The sequence below is a fragment of the Ostrinia furnacalis genome, unplaced genomic scaffold, assembly GCF_004193835.3.
Source record: "Ostrinia furnacalis isolate ACB-3 unplaced genomic scaffold, ASM419383v2 OfSCF6503, whole genome shotgun sequence".
Classification (NCBI taxonomy): Eukaryota; Metazoa; Arthropoda; class Insecta; order Lepidoptera; family Crambidae; genus Ostrinia; species Ostrinia furnacalis.
The window spans coordinates 95,739-111,781 of NW_021136742.1; the positions used below are offsets into that span (position 1 = coordinate 95,739).

A 16,043-nucleotide genomic window follows, 5' to 3' on the forward strand; every position below is an offset into this window, starting at 1 on the left:
ATTTCTATTATTTCGTTGTTTATTTCTCCATGACCCGTGACTTTCTTTGCCTTATAATAGCCATAGCGGCAATTTTAATTGTTAAATAATACTAATTAATCTACTCTGTCGCATTGGGGTAACCTGTAATGTTAGAGCTAAGATTGTTATTAAATAAATAAATAAATAAATAATACCAAGGTAGGCTGTAGAAAACTATGTACCTAGTTAAATCAGTTGAAAAAACACAAAATAATAACAGTGTAAGACCCAACATTTATTGTAGATAAACAATACTTATATATTATGATAAAGTTACAAATACATGTAGGTGTGTAGAAATTGAGAAAAAAAATGCTCCAAAAATATATTTTCCTAATCCGGTTACATTTCTAATAAATTCTTCATTATTGTGAGTAGAAAGTGAAAAAGCCTTTTCTTTAGAGCCTAGTTTCTAGGCGAACATTCGCAGCCAGATCAATCTAGAACAGCGTTTCTTCACCTTTTTGATCCAAGGATTCCTTAGGAAATCAAGCACAATTTTAAGGACCCCTTAATAAAAAACCATTTATTTATTATTGTTCAATGGTCCGTATAAAAGGCTGCGTACACCCATACATATTATGGGGTTAAAAAACACTGATCTAGAACATCTTTTATATAAAATAAAAATAGGCTACAAATCGTTATTCTTTACTATTCCTTAAACTTAAATTACTAGTTATAATTTTAAGCCATACCCACATTGAGATAAAATTAAGTATAATTACAACAATCTCATTTAATTTTAATATCACAAGAAACAATGCCCATAGTTATTAATAGCTATAATAAATCCACTTGAGTAGTTAATATAATATTTCTATAAATAATAATTTATCATTATTTACTTTTAATTAAGAGCAAAGCTTAGATTGTTTGTTACATATTTTCATTTTTGTAATGCATAAAACGTATAGATTTTTGACACTCTTAGGCTGAGTTGCACCACCTAACTTTAACAGTAACTACTATCGTAGTACTTATTATTATTCTGTGCTACTATTACGATAACCGGTGTATTTTGTATGGAGTTTGACAGACTTTTGACGTTTGTCAAAGTTAAATTAAGATGGTGCATCCCACCCTTAGTGTTTGTTTAGGTACTACAATTTTTACAAGTAAAATATTTTTTTAAATATTTCTTCAAAGTTTAGAAACTAAAACCTTACTTTATTGTAAAAGATTTTTACATTTTACTTTCTTTTTTACAAGTTGGCAAGAATGTTATTTTAAAAAGAAAAAATCAAATGCTGTGCGACTGTACTGGCACATGTATGGCCGCCTTATACGGGACTCGTTCCCGCAGCTGCAACTCCTGTGTAGCAAGGATCTACAGCTTGACCGCCAACAAAAACCAAACCAGTGAAAGTCAAGTACTACGCCGCTTTTAATAACCTAACAATTCTTTTAATTCTCATTTTTTTCTCCTATAATTGGTATAAGTACTATTCCAGAAGCGTAGAATTCCGCTTCCCCATAGAGGCGCCATGGAAAACTCCTTGTCTATGACCAAAACATGAGGGTCTGCCTTGTCTGTGGCTCGCCAGTTTGGAAGTGGAGGCGTAGACTGCCGCGTCGGGACACTGAAAAAAAAATAGAAAATTATAAATATTAAATAATCTAAAAATATTCTTATAACATCTTAGTATCCATTTCATTCTTAAGGTTCAACATTTAGTAATAATCACTTTTATGAGGTCTCAATAACACAAAATACAAATTATTTTTCTAGAAAAAACGACCTAGGCTATATTTGTATATTCTACAATTTAAAAATAAACTTACCCGAATTTAGCAAAATTGGTCCACATAGTTGTAATATTTTGTATAATATCCCACTCTATGTATTCGTGGAGAAGCACCGGCACTTTTATCTTGAACATGTAGAACAACTCATCGGCGTGGGTCGCCCCTGGCCAGGATTCAAACCCGAAGTATCGTTTAGCAAAATTCATCCACCCATCGTAACACAGCTTGTACGAAAACACCGGTTTATCAGAAGTTCTTACAAACAAATCTGTTGCAAAAACCACCGGAAATGATATACTTGCGTCTCCAACAAAGTGTGCAATCTTGTCCAGAGTGTCTTTTGTTATTTCTTCATCCCCCATGTACAGTTCTTTCAAGTTCTGGGCGGTCTTCAATTTTTCTTCTTCAGTCGGGAATTCAAGGTCTCTGGGCATTCCGCCCACAAAGCTATACTTCGACAACGTCGTGTCGTTTTCCTTTCCAATAAACATGTATCCTTCCGCACTATTATATCCAATGATAATTGGAACCTTGTTATAGAGACCTTTTGACATTATGTTGTACGGTATATCTGATAAGAACTGCTCTTCACCTGGCAACTTATCTTCCACACAAGGAACGAATATGTTCTCGGACAAGACTATGTCACCTTCTTTTCTCGGTACACGGGCTTTTATTAACTCTTGTGGAGTGAAACTCATGAATAATTTATATATTTCGTGAGGGTCCTCAGTTTCAAGGCCCAATTGATAAGCTAATGAACTAGCTGTTTTAAGAGGCTCAAATTGAAAACTCCAAGGGGACATGGCTGAACCACTCTGCATGATAGCTTTATGGTACAGTCCTCGTGACATGTGCGATATAAGATGGTACATCACCGACGCTGAGCCGGCACTTTCTCCGAATATCGTTATATTATCAGGATCGCCTCCAAAAGCTTTGATGTTTTTCTTGATCCATCGTAACGCTGCAACTTGATCTTTCAAGCCAGCGTTGCCAGGCGCTTCTTTGATACCGAGACAGAGAAACCCAAGGACTTCAAGTCTGTAGTTAAATGTGACTAGAATGACGTCATGTCTGATGAAATATTGAGGGCCATAGAGGAAAGGGGAGCCGGAGCCATCTCGAAAACCGCCTCCATGGATGAAGACCATGACCGGGTGAAGGTCTGGGGACGGGAGGACTGGCGTGTAAACGTTGAGAGTGAGGCAGTCTTCTTGGCCTGCTATCGCGGAGCTTGTGAACCTTTGTGTGCAGCGGACGTGCTCATCGCTGAAGTCTCTGATGCCTTCCCAGGTAGGTTCGGGTCCTGGTGCCTGTAATTTTTAAATGAACTGGTTTTACAGTCTGTTTACTTATTTTTATTTTGAAGGGAAGCGTCTGTTATTATAATTTCGCAAAACCATGTTCAGTTTTGGGGCTAACTGGTGACTCTGGTGAGCGCTAATACTGTCAAACTTCAAACTCCACTCTATCGACATTGGCGAATCCAGTGTGCTTCAAATACGCAATCAAATATCCTTTAAAAACAAAGATAAATGAGCCCTCGGTACCTGGAATCTGTTCTGCATGGTAGCGTAAGGAATGGCCAGGTACTGCGCATGCGTGCCGTCGTTGGGCACGACGCCGCGCAGCCAGCCGTTGCTCACGCGCACCGGCGCCGTCGGATGCTGCGCGAAGCGGGCCGCGTACAGCGACAGCAGTACCAACCACTTCACGCGCGTCATCTTATGTGACTTATGACATTGTTCTCTGAAATCTGCCAATATTGTGTTAGATCAGTGTTTTTCAACCTGTGGGTCGGGGGGTCGCAAAGCCTCTATGGGGGTCGCGACTCGCGAGAGATCGTAAAAACTACCCCAGTAAAAAAAACAGTAAAGTTTTAAAGATAGATTTATAGAAAATCGAAAGGTCGAGGGGTCGCGAAATATTTTTTCATACTAGGGGGGTCGTGTTATGAAAAAGTTTGAAAAACACTGTGTTAGATGATGATAAATTATGTACTAGCGGCCGCCGCTGCTCCGGCGACTTCCCGTTTACCCTCTTAAGGGTTGAATTTTGCAAAATCCCGTCTCTAACCTACGTTCTAAAAAGAACCTCCATGCAAAATTTGAGACTCCTAGCACTTGTAGTTTCTGAGATTTCGTAATGAGTGAGTGAGTCATTCAGTCAATCAATCAGTGACCTTTCGCTTTTATAATAGTTTCATCAAAATCCGTTCAGTAGTTTTTACGTGAAAGAGCACAAACAACCCATAGGTATCCATATCCTCACAAACTTTCGCATTTTTATTATTATGTATTGTAGAAGGATCGTTTTAAGTTACTAGTTCTACTACCGCGCTTCGCGCGCCTCTTTTAACCTGTTTCTGTGTGCCACATTTGTTGGGAACTGTATAGCGATACTAGATTATATTTATTAACTATACACTTCTTAATCTAATCGCTTTACGATGCCACCGTGTCAAGATGTGCTGTCGTCTATCCCTACATCTAATCCTGTTGTTTTTTAAATAATTGATAAGATACCTAATGCGATGATAATACAACTGATTAATTTATTGACGAAATGTTTATCGCCTAAGTACTCGTAAGTAGGCCTATATTAACGTGATAAGGGTTACCTACCTACCTGTTGATGATTATAGTAAATGTTTAATCAATTATTATTTCTAACTAGGTACTTATAAGTCCATAAGTGATAAGTAGGTACTTATTGCAATTTTACACAAGATATCGATATTGATCTAAAAAGAAAGGCACGTAAGTACGTCAGTATAAATGCTTTAGTGCAGTATAAATAAATTATTTATTATGCCCATCGATAAAAAAACTTAATAACATTTTATACATTATACTTCCTACACTTTAGCTCCTAGCTTATTTTTATGTAGGTACCTAAAATTATTTATTTCCTTATATACCTACCTACCTACTTGTTTGTCTTATTGGTTGTCCAAATTAATAAAAATAACGTAAATTAAATGTAAAATTGATAATGTAACGAACTAAAATACAGGTCACCAATAAAATTGCTTGCGTAGCCTAAACGAGTAGGTCAATCAACACTACTCGTACATACCTAAGTATAAAATAATTATTGTACCTGCTACACTTATAATTTCACATTTTCATCACAATTTCTCTTCACAATTTCACCAAAACACCGTTCCTTCACTTGTAAACGTATCACGCACGTCTCACGTCACCTTAAATCCGCGCATACGCATGCTCCAGCTACCTTGCTATAGCATTCACACTCGTTCAACAACTCGCTTACAAGAAAGAGAAGGGGCAATTTTGTGTATTAAGGTTATAATTTGCTTGTGCGCTCAAAGTCGACTGGAGAGTGCGATGACCAGCGTTTTAACAACATAGCGCAGTTTTCTTTCAGTAGGACTAATTCTACTGTACGTTACGCACTTTCATCAATTACACATTGAAACTGATAAACTTTTTAAGACAAATACAACGTGTATGTCGACGGACGCTTTATGATAGGTACCTATTTCATTGAAAATTTATTAACAACAAAATAACATTGATAAAAGAGTTTTAATTTTAGTTTTTTAGTTTTTATGAAGAGTCGCATCTCGAAAATTAAGCCGCCCGCCAAGGGAAAGGTCGGCAGTTCGATTCCCACCTTAGGCAATACGATTTTATCAAGTTGTTTAGAAAAATAAGTTTTCAAATTACACCTGAAGGGAAAGTAGGTACATAAACACGTACGTAACATTCCTTTATTTTTAAAAAGAAAGCGAAGTGCATTCAACGCTTGCCACACCCGGGAATCGAACCGATTAAAATCTGTAAAAATTTTACCCTGTATTTTTATTGCATCGATCGTCAATCCCTAATTTTAAGTGAACACTATGAAAACAAATTTCCTGATATGTTACCATAGGGGTCACTTAAAAATTAGGGATTGATGGTGAAAACAATGCCCGTTTTCTTTCTTTTATTTTTAAGTGGAGCCTTCCGATCGCCCTTCCATTGTGCTTAACAGTTGGAAGGAAAACCGGCTATGCTTACAACATGTCACAGAAAAAATACTATGCAGTTGTCTTCTTCTACATAAATACTGTGCCAATAAAAGATTTTTGTTATTTTCCTTCATACAGATACTATAACTAACTTTTGTTCACGGATTCGCCCGCGTGTAATTAAGTTTTTCACAGATCATTATAAATTTCAGTCTTTCAGTGGACGTCCTATGGCTGAAATGATGATGATGATGACTAATGAATGAGAACATTATGATCATAAATAGCTCACAAGAGAAAAACAATTGCTTTACTTTAAAAAAAACAATCGATTTAGGTACCTAAGTAAAGAATCCGCTGCGTGCGGGCGATTTCAAAATTGGCACACGTGGATAATTTACCATGTTCATTGAATAGAAAAATACGTGCCCCTGACATGCCATGTCACGGGGGGGAGTGCGATTAATAGCTAGCTCATGGTTAGCAGTTTAGCACAGTCAACTAAGTACCATCTTCAAATTGGTAGCCTAACATCCTGGGGGAGGCACCAGACCTTTCTGGGGGGAATGTTAAGAGATCATCAGATTACAACGTTTTCTCGAAACTCGACGTGCCTACACAACTACGTAAAATTAGTAGGATGATGCATTGTTTAGCTTGACATAATACGGCGGTATGTAAATTAAGTATTAATAAGCGAAAAGTAACGAAAAAAGACACCGCAAAAACGCGGTATTAACCCAATGATCTTGAAGTGCGTCGTCTCGTTCCCGTCATGGTTAAGTATTTCTAACTCATTCATATTGCTTTTTTCTGTTTGGGTGCTGGTGTTTTGTTTCAGTTCAGTTTCAATGTTTTATAAAATACATTTAATTAAGTAATTACAAAAGACACATGCATCACCATCACGTTACATTTAATGGAAAGAAAGAGTGCGACAATCCAGTAAGTACTTAGTGTCTAGGCATTTTTTTAAATAATAATAAGCACGTCCACTTACAAGGTGGACCGACGACATCGTAAAGGTAGCAGGGAAGCGCTGGACGCAGGCCGCTACCAATCGATCGACATGGAAAGCATTGGGGGAGGCCTATGTTCAGCACTGGACGTCCTGTGGCTGAAATGATGATGATGTTCGCTTTCAGAAGCCGGCATGCGTGCTCGCAGCAAGTGGGTGGTGCTGTGGGCGCTGTGGGCGGCGCGGCTGCTGCAGCAGCCGACGCCGCCGGTGCGCGTGAGCGGCGGCTGGCTGCGCGGCTCCGTCTCTCCTGACGGCTCGCACGCGCGTTATCTCGCCATTCCCTACGCCACTGTACAACAGCGATTTCAGGTAACAGTCTTTTAACACTTTATAAATACATAAGATGGCACGTTTAACCTGATGTGCCGTTTTCTATACATACATAAGGGAACGCGTTCATGCCATCTTCAGCAAAATGTCCTTAGTGAAAAGGGATGCGCTGGCTGCAGCCCACTACCAATCGATCAATATAGAAAGCATTGGGGGAGGCCTATGTTCCGCAGTGGACATGGCTGAAATGATGATGATGATGAAAAAGGTGATGAACTTTCTGGTCAGGTTCCTCTAGCTACCTTTGGATGAGCCTTACGTTAATATTGCAGGCACCTGGCCCTGAACCAAAATGGAATGGAATATTTGAAGCGATCGACGACCACATACGCTGCACACAATCATGGTCTCATGGGTCAAACTTTACTTCTGGCCAAGAAGACTGTTTGATACTCAACGTTTACACACCTCTGAATGTGGATGTGGAGAAACCATTACCGGTAATGGTGTTTATTCATGGAGGAGCATATATTCGACGGTCGTCGTCACGCTTCATGTATGGTCCAGACTACTTGATTAACAAAGGAGTCGTGCTAGTCACTTTGAATTATAGATTAGGTGTTCTTGGATTCTTGTGCTTGGGTATCAAAGAAGCCCCAGGAAACGCGGGCATGAAAGACCAAGTTGCAGCGTTGAAGTGGGTACAAAGGAACATCAGGGCGTTCGGCGGTGACCCTGATAATGTAACCATTTTTGGCGAGAGTGCTGGAGGAGCTTCTGTCGCTTTGCACGTCCTTTCGCCAATGTCCAAGGGCCTCTTCCATAAAGCTATCGTGCAAAGTGGCTCCTCTCTTTCAGAGTGGTCGTTCCAGTACGAGAATGTACGCATGGCAAGCTTATTTGCCAAAGAAATGGGCCTTGATAGCAAAGATCCCTATGAAATATTCAAGTTTTTTACAAACAAAACACTTTCTGAATTGGTTGTGACAATGGTGCCAAGAATGGAAGGTACATTAAGAGTCATATCAGCAATCATATTCTCGCCATGCGCTGAACAAATCATAGAAGGAGAAGAACCGTTTTTAACAGATTTGCCTTACAATATATTAATTGAAGGAAAATACAACAAGGTGCCAATGATGGTAGGAAGTAACACGGAGGAAGGTATTTTGTTTGCAGGCTCAGATGATACTGAAATGCTTAAAAAGGTAGACTTCGAAAAGGCGCTTCCAAGAGACCTATCTTTCCCATCAAAAGAGGTGCGGGAAGCTATAGTCACAAAGTTGAAAAAAAAATATGGGGGGAAAAATGATGTATCAACAGATTCATTAATGTATCAAATATCCAAATATTATGGAGAACCATTTTTCAACTACCCTTTAATTGAAGAAACAAATGTGATAATGCAAACAAGCAGCAGGCCAATATGGCATTATTTATTTGGTTATGACGGTAGTCGAAACATAGCAAAACTGAGTGCTGGTCTGCAAAGAATGACTGGGGCAACGCATGGTGATGAGCTATTTTATTTATTCAGTCAAGAAATTATTCCTAATTTGTTTGAAACAAACATGATAGAGAAAATGACTGCAATGTGGACCAATTTCGCAAAATATGGGTAAGTAGGTAGGTATGTAGAAGAAAAGTTTTAGAAAAAAACTATTCTAAATTTCATCATCTCCAAATTCCAGAGATCCAACACCAGTAACCAGCGAGCTTCTACCAGTGAAGTGGCCACCAGTGACTCCGATGGATCAGCGTGCCCTTTTCATAGACCGTGATATGAAAACCGTTCCTCTGTGGCGTGCAGAATCATTTGTGTTCTGGAGAGAACTTTATGCAAAATATCGGAGAAAGTTACCTACACGAAAATAAATCTTAATTTATTATCCATTGGCGTCTGCTAACAAGGCCAACTATTTTTAAAAGTACACCTAAGTACACTCGGCGTCAAAGAAATCGCGAGAGTAACTTTAAGCCTCGTAGGCGCAGACCACCGATTTTTAGTTGGCCCATAGTTGGGCCCGATTGTAATTTGTATGAAGAATCGGCCGATACCCAATCGGTGAAATGTGCGCACTTTCATACATCTCCATACTGATTTTGCTGCCCGACTACACTATCGGCCGACAAAAAATCGGTGGTCTGCGCCTAAGCTAAAGATTTTCTTCTGACACGATCATGGTGCTCTACCATTATTGGCGTTATTTGAAAGGCCATTAAATAAACTTTAAGAAAAACACATTTTTTTTATAAACAAATTGATTTATCGATATCGAACTTCATGTCAAAAGCGACATGACGTACATCACTATTTTTACACACACACACACATGGGGGCGGTTGGCCGAAAATAGAATTTATTAGAAATTGTTAGCAAAATGGCAATCGCCATGGCAACCGCCGAAAACTTTGGAATGTTTTCGGCGCGAACACGTTTGTTGACTTCAAAAGTGACGTTTTCCCATATTTTTTTTATATAATAGCACTTACCGCTAAAAGGACGCCATTTTTCTTACTAGCGCTAACAATGCTATTTTCGCCCAAACGCCCTTAATTTCGTTTGACAATTTGATTGACAGTTTTGACAGCTTGGTTTTGTTGTTGTTGTGTTTGTCACAGACTCGTGGAGTTTGTGTTGTTGCTATTCGGAATTTTTTATCTCCAAGCTACACACAGATAGCGACACTTTAATTCTGTCTTCGGACTCAATTGTGTATTATCTTTGTGAGTGTCTCGACAATTTAATTTAAATGGATGAATTTCAATTTGATGAGATGGAGGTTGATACTGAGTTAGCAGAGGTAAGCAATACCTATTTATTTATTTTCTCATGGAAATATTATTATATGATATGTAAAAGGTTAAATTATTTGACTCTAATGCATTCATTATCTATTATTATCACCTAACACAGTTGTGATGTGTTTATATTTCAGTCCTATTTTGAGAAGAATAACTATCAGTTTCCAATGAACCAAGAGTCTGGTAAAAAATCTAACAAGGATGGATATGGTAATACTATTTTTTATGATGTTAACTGCTGTTTTGAGTTAGCAGAGTCACCATTATCGGGTAAGTTTCTCGAAATATATTGCAACTTGTAATTTGTAAGTGTGATGTGTGTGAACCATATTGTGAACATGCCTGTGATCTGAGGATATTGAATAATTTCCTGCATAATGGTAAAATGAGATTTTGATGACCTAGGCTTTTAATTACAGTAGAATCTCGATTATCCCGACTCATTCTTCACAGTTTCTAATTACCGATATAGGGTCTGAACCCATAAAAACGGAAGGCGCCGCCACCGTAACACGGTCCGGACTTCGTCTTAGTTCATTGTTAAAAGAAATGGATTCATCCAATGATCTAAAATTTAAATTTTTAGACTCTAAAAACTCTAAATGAAGTAGGTATTGAATACTCTTTCTATTGTAAAAACTTAATTTATTATTGTTTGATTTTACTTTGAAATCGACTATCCGGAACACCCCTGGTTTTAATTCATCCGGATAATCGGGATTCTACTGTAATAGCATTTCTCCTTCATTACAGTTCATATTTAAGTTATATTTTCAAAATCAATAATGTTTATTTTGTATTTGGGTACTTCAATACATGATATCTACTACTTATCTATAATTTAATCTTTTAGGTAGAGAGACAAATTTATACGAGTACTTGGATCAACTCAATGAAAAATTCAAAAGACTGGCAACAGAGGTAACAAAACATGCCGAAACTTTTTGTCAGATGGAGTACTTAATACGTAAAATTCCAGTGAATGAAGTACGAGACTATGACATAAGACTTATTGTGCAAAATTTTACATGCAACAGTTCAAAACAAACCAACCAATTTAGCGATTTCTTTCTTAACTATGGTAAGTTAACCGCTTCCTTGTTTTAGTAAAATTTTGTACCCTGCCTGTATCTAACTTACAGAATATCTATAAATAAGATATATTATTGTAATAAACAAACAGTTACAGTTCTTTTGATATGAAGGTACTTATTTTCGTTGACGAGTGAAAACCTTGTAAGTTGAATTTTTACCAAAAACACTTTAATTTAAAGTAAGAAAACCTCTCAACACACATTTCAAGCTCACCTATATTCGAATGGAATGATTGCAGTGCCACCTATTGTGTTCAATTAAAACCTCGTAAAAATATTCAAGAAAAGATGTTTCTCTCTCCTGAAAATGTTTGTTTATGGTACTCCCGAGGTTTTCACTCGTCAACGATGTTATATGGAAACTTTTCAGACATCTTAGATGTGGATACTAAATCTTGTATTACTATATTTTATAGACTACTTAACGATGGGTGAGAACACACCACTCGCGAAGCTTGGCTCCATAATGCAGCTGATGGGAAGGGGGGTGCGAGATATAGAAATTGTATGCACCAAAAATACCGCAGCCGTCTGTAGCTTGTTCAAAGAATTGTGTCACAGCGTTGGGTGAGTTATTGGACAGTAAACAGCTTCTTTTTTGTACCAGAAAATGCATAAAATTACATATCCACTAGAGCGTATTATGCCTCTCCACTAGAAGGCCCTACCTTCATCTTATTTTGATATAGGTACACTCGACGTAAAAAAAAACGCACCTCCCGCATCAAACACTTTCAAGCGTATGCAACCCCACTTTTCACCAATACTGGTATCATTTGAAAACCTAGTTCTAAGCTTTAGTTCATTAAAGGAAAGGTTGGTACCCCAAAAATATGCCTTTATAAGAGTTCCATGTTACTGCTTAAAGTGACAGGTGGTTACGCTTAAGCCAACTTTCATTGTTATAAAACGATTCAATTGGGGTAAATCGCTATCCAATCCAACTGATGAAGAGGACAACTGAGATCATTCTTTGGTTGTATGACCAAAAGTTGGCCTACGTAGCTGCCACATTGTGTGTACGTAGGAGCAACATTAGATTTTTTCAAGTCACATTTATTGTACTTGTTAGTCGTTTAAAAAAAAAAATCTGATTTAAGTTTTTTTACTGGGCTTTCAACGGGCACTAATATTGGTGGAGCACCATGTTTGTATTAGAGGACAATCTTCAAAATTATTGTGGCGGAAGGTGCGATTTATTGACGCCGAGTGTAGTTAAAATACTTAGTTTCTAATCGACCACCACTAGTACGGAATGTTTGAGAGTATATTGTGAGATAGTGGTTTCCTGTCAGCAACTAAAACTACTTCAGAGATTAAGGCCAAATTGAAAAGGTTATCAATAATAGTACTATCATTATTTGCCAGTTTGTGTTACAGTTTTTAGAACAATATTTCTTATATTTTAATGGTTATTATTATTTCACCATGTGTAACTCACATTAATAGAACAATTCTATTGAACAATAATGGATGCATATTTTCCTACTAGCTTTTGCTAGTCGCGTGAAATTTCGTTTGTCACGGATCATCATAAATTATAGTCTATATGTTATTCTGGGTTATAAACAATAATACTGTAAAGTTTCATTAAAATCCGTTCAGTAGTTTTTGCGCGAAAGAGTAACAAACATCCGGTCATCCAAACATTCGCATTTATAATATTAGTAGGATTGAATCTTGTCTGTTTATGATTTATATTGTAATACAAAAATTATGTTCATTATTTGCAGATTCGATAATATTTCTACAGTCTTTGTGGAGTCCGTTGATGAACTAGAGACAAAAAAAATCCCAATGAATATTTTATGTAAGTTATGTTAATTTGTTTTTCGTTCGGTCCAAGATAAATGGGACGAACAAAATTTATGAAATATTTATACTAAGAACTAAGAAGGGTGGATTCGACCAAACAAGAGTAAATATTAATCTCAGAACAAATCGTCAGTTTTGACATATTTCCCATACTGAAACTGTCAATGTGCCAGTTATACCCTGGTATAACTGGCACATTGACTCCTGAGTTATTCTAGGATAAAAGTTTGGTCGAATCGGGCCTAACTAAACTAAAGGATATTGGCCTCATAAGAAGGCTCAAGGTCACCCAAAGGGTCATCCGATGGCGGGCTCTCGGAGGTTACCTGCGTGATCGAATCAGAAATAAGGAGAGCCGCAAGAAAACCAAAGTATCCGCCATAACCCGCAGGATTGCTAAACATAAGTGGCTGTGGGCGGGACACATAGCTCGTAGAGCTGATGGCCGCTGGGGCATAAAAACTTAGAATATTCCTAATTCGTTAATTTAACACATAAAAGCTCATAACTCTGGTTGTTGTTTCAGCTGTGACCACGGGATGTATAGGAGTGGTGACCGAGGGTTGCGACATAGATTCCGCCATCGATACGTTCTTGAAGACTACCACTAGGGTAAAGCATATTGTTTGTTCTATACAGGGTGTCCCAAAAAGTAGTGTCAAGCCGAAGCCCAGAGGTCACTAGGGCTATCCAAATCACCCTTTTGTATGTTCCGCGATTATTGATAGTTTTCGAGTTACGATTGTTTTAAATTTCTGTGCTTAGGCACTTTTTTGGTCACTGAGGTGCGAATAGTCAAGTTACATGCGCGAATAGTCAAGTTTTTTATTGTTATTAGATGAATTCTAGGCCTAGCTTATTCAGAAGTATACCCATAAAACTAATGTAAACTAAAAACCTGTACGTTGTAAAAAAAACATAACTCGACATCTATCAAAAGTCACGGTGATTCGGGTAGCCCTAGTGATGCTCTACCTCTGGGCTTCGGCTTGACACTACTTTTTAGGACACCCTGTATAAGATTCCGCGATAACCTCTTGATAAAGTAACAGATTTGTAATGCGTCTTATGGATTTTCTTGTTGAAATTGAATCATACTTGGTCTACATGGACAAATCTCTACAGATAAACTATTATTTTAAAACATATTGCCAATATTAGGCGTTATTTTCGGAGTTCTACCCTAGAGCATGCTCAGCACACATGGTCCATTTAGCCAGGGCGCAGACCACCGATTTTTAGTTGGACCCGATTCTAATTTATATGAAGAATCGGCCGATACCAAAACGGTGTAGTGTGCGCACTTCCATACATGTTCATACTAATCAACAGGCCAACAGCCTGATTCAACTATCGGCCAACTAAAAGTCGGTGGTCTGCTCCTAGGCTCAAACAATTTTTCTTTATTATTTCTGATTCTCGCTATATGATAATGTGGTGTTTGTGTTATTCCAGTACCCATGGAAACTCAGTCGCGTTCTGGTGCAAGAGAGCGTATACGCGGGCTTCAAGAAAGCCTTCTCTTGGAAGGCTAGCCTCAAAGCAGACGGAGCTGATCAAATTCTCGCCCCAATAAAGCATCTCTGCGCAAACGCATTCCAGTACGACGACAAGACATTCCTTGTTGATTACGCGGGAAATCCCGAAGCCGTCGGGCCCATGGTTCCAATCGAAGCGTACAGGACTACCAAGGAACTGATATCGCTGGTGAAAAAGCACAGGGTTAAGTACTTGTCGCTGTGGGCTAGCGACATTGCACAAGCTAATGAGATCGCGTACAATGCTCCTTCTTCAGTCGTGTGGATCAACAGCTATGGTACCTTCGACGGCCCGGTGCAGGCTTCGCAAGCTATTTACGCAAACATGATAGACGACGATTATCTTGATGTCTTGGACGATTTACCAAATTGTGATGAGGTAATGGATCGGCAAGAGGTGTGGGCGAAGACGCCATTAGAAGATCGCCGCCGAATCGTCCTCGACCTCACGACTGGTTCAGATTTCCAAATGTTGAGGGACGCATTGCAAAGTTATGAAGGCGATAATTTCGTGCACGTCGACAAAGACCGCATGTGCGTTGGTTTGACAGAGCCACTAGAATTTGTATTAGTAGACGCAAGTTTTAAAAGTGTAGGTGTTTGGAATTTTGCTAGGATGTTATTGTGCGGCTCAGCATTGATATTGACAAGATGTCTTGAAGCCCCCTTCCATGATTACCTTGAAAGACTAGCGAGAGACAGTCAGAACATACCTATAATGTATAGTGAATGTTATTTTTCGACGCCTGAAGTTCGTGCTATATTACACAACACAAAAGTCATTTCGACAAACTTTGGTACAATATTTGCAAACTAAAGCAAGAAAACGAATTTTCATTCAAGAACAAAAGTCATGCGCCGTCATAAGAATGGCAATATTCATGGGTCGCCCGGCAGTCGATGCTGACGGTGCAGCAGGATGTACGATCGTGCTCGTACAATATTAATTAAAATTAATAGATTATTATTTAATGAATCGCGTTTCCTACTTTAAGTAATAAAGCGTTTCACTATATTTTTATACCTTATTAAGTTTTAAGAGTTATTGTAAACAAACAGATTTAGGTACATCATGTTATAAACCAAATGTTAGATAGTGCCATATGTTTTTGATACAAATATACCATTCCATTTTTAATTTTATTTTATTATTTAATAAGTATTATATTATATTCAGAAATCAAACAGATTTATCTAAAGGTGATCAAAGGAAACTGAAATAATAATTTAACTGGAGTCCTTTGATCACCCAGGTCATCTTGTCCATTGGATATGAAAGGACACCAAATTGTCGCTTGGAGTGAACTTTGATCACCTGGGTGATCAAAGCCAGGTAATCAAAGTGGAATAGACGAATAGACAGATAATATTAATAATAAATCAAACAGCATTTCTCATAGATGACCACAACTTCTGCACTAAGCTCGCAGGCTTGCATCGCAGTAGTTGTGTTGAGTGTTAGTGCTTCAAATCAAATTACGTTTATCTACTACAGTTCCGATTCTTTAACAGGTGACTAGACTAGAAGAATTTATATGATAACTAGCTTTCCGCCCGCGGCTTCGCCCGCGTGGAATTTTGTCTGTCACAGAAAAACTTTATCGCGCGCGTCCCTGTTTCAAAAACCGGGATAAAAACTATCCTATGTTCTTTCCCGGGACTCAAACTATCTCTATGCCAAATTTCATCAAAATCGGTTGCGAGGTTTAAGCGGGAAAGCGTAACAGACAGACAGACAGACAGACAGA

General features: G+C 38.2%; 3 protein-coding genes across 4 annotated transcripts; 2 read left to right on the forward strand and 1 right to left on the reverse strand.

The window, feature by feature from the left end:
* Positions 1-493: 493 nt before the first annotated feature.
* On the reverse strand, positions 494-5,154 carry LOC114362420 (acetylcholinesterase). 2 transcript variants are annotated; one of them, XM_028317826.1, is made up of 4 exons: positions 4,852-5,154; positions 3,324-3,529; positions 1,807-3,086; positions 494-1,604 (listed from the first exon to the last, which is right to left on the reverse strand). In XM_028317826.1, the coding sequence occupies exons 2-4, from the start codon at positions 3,495-3,497 to the stop codon at positions 1,436-1,438; spliced, it is 1,623 nt and encodes a 540-aa protein (XP_028173627.1). In that variant the 5' UTR covers positions 3,498-3,529; positions 4,852-5,154; the 3' UTR covers positions 494-1,435. The 2 variants fall into 2 exon arrangements, with proteins under 2 accessions (XP_028173627.1, XP_028173626.1); XM_028317825.1 differs by having other exon boundaries at positions 4,876-5,153.
* A 1,182-nt stretch (positions 5,155-6,336) lies between these two features.
* LOC114362417 (esterase FE4-like) lies at positions 6,337-9,098 on the forward strand. The gene is made up of 4 exons (XM_028317822.1): positions 6,337-6,697; positions 6,898-7,082; positions 7,376-8,661; positions 8,735-9,098. The coding sequence occupies exons 2-4, from the start codon at positions 6,906-6,908 to the stop codon at positions 8,916-8,918; spliced, it is 1,647 nt and encodes a 548-aa protein (XP_028173623.1). The 5' UTR covers positions 6,337-6,697; positions 6,898-6,905; the 3' UTR covers positions 8,919-9,098.
* A 47-nt stretch (positions 9,099-9,145) lies between these two features.
* Positions 9,146-15,386, forward strand: LOC114362418 (uncharacterized). The gene is made up of 7 exons (XM_028317823.1): positions 9,146-9,847; positions 9,983-10,118; positions 10,702-10,929; positions 11,359-11,509; positions 12,676-12,752; positions 13,284-13,369; positions 14,213-15,386. The coding sequence occupies exons 1-7, from the start codon at positions 9,797-9,799 to the stop codon at positions 15,110-15,112; spliced, it is 1,629 nt and encodes a 542-aa protein (XP_028173624.1). The 5' UTR covers positions 9,146-9,796; the 3' UTR covers positions 15,113-15,386.
* Positions 15,387-16,043: the final 657 nt, after the last annotated feature.

Coding starts and splice junctions, on each gene's coding strand:
- LOC114362420 (XM_028317826.1), bottom strand. CDS start 3,497: ATGACGCGCGTGAAGTGGTTGGTACTGCTGTCGCTGTACGCGGCCCGC. Junction 3,087..3,323: donor CCATGCAGAACAGATTCCAG/GTACCGAGGGCT, acceptor TAAAAATTACAG/GCACCAGGACCCGAACCTAC. Junction 1,605..1,806: donor ACCAATTTTGCTAAATTCGG/GTAAGTTTATTT, acceptor TTTTTTTTTCAG/TGTCCCGACGCGGCAGTCTA.
- LOC114362417 (XM_028317822.1), top strand. CDS start 6,906: ATGCGTGCTCGCAGCAAGTGGGTGGTGCTGTGGGCGCTGTGGGCGGCG. Junction 7,083..7,375: donor CTGTACAACAGCGATTTCAG/GTAACAGTCTTT, acceptor TTAATATTGCAG/GCACCTGGCCCTGAACCAAA. Junction 8,662..8,734: donor ACCAATTTCGCAAAATATGG/GTAAGTAGGTAG, acceptor TCCAAATTCCAG/AGATCCAACACCAGTAACCA.
- LOC114362418 (XM_028317823.1), top strand. CDS start 9,797: ATGGATGAATTTCAATTTGATGAGATGGAGGTTGATACTGAGTTAGCA. Junction 10,119..10,701: donor AGCAGAGTCACCATTATCGG/GTAAGTTTCTCG, acceptor TTAATCTTTTAG/GTAGAGAGACAAATTTATAC. Junction 10,930..11,358: donor CGATTTCTTTCTTAACTATG/GTAAGTTAACCG, acceptor TATATTTTATAG/ACTACTTAACGATGGGTGAG.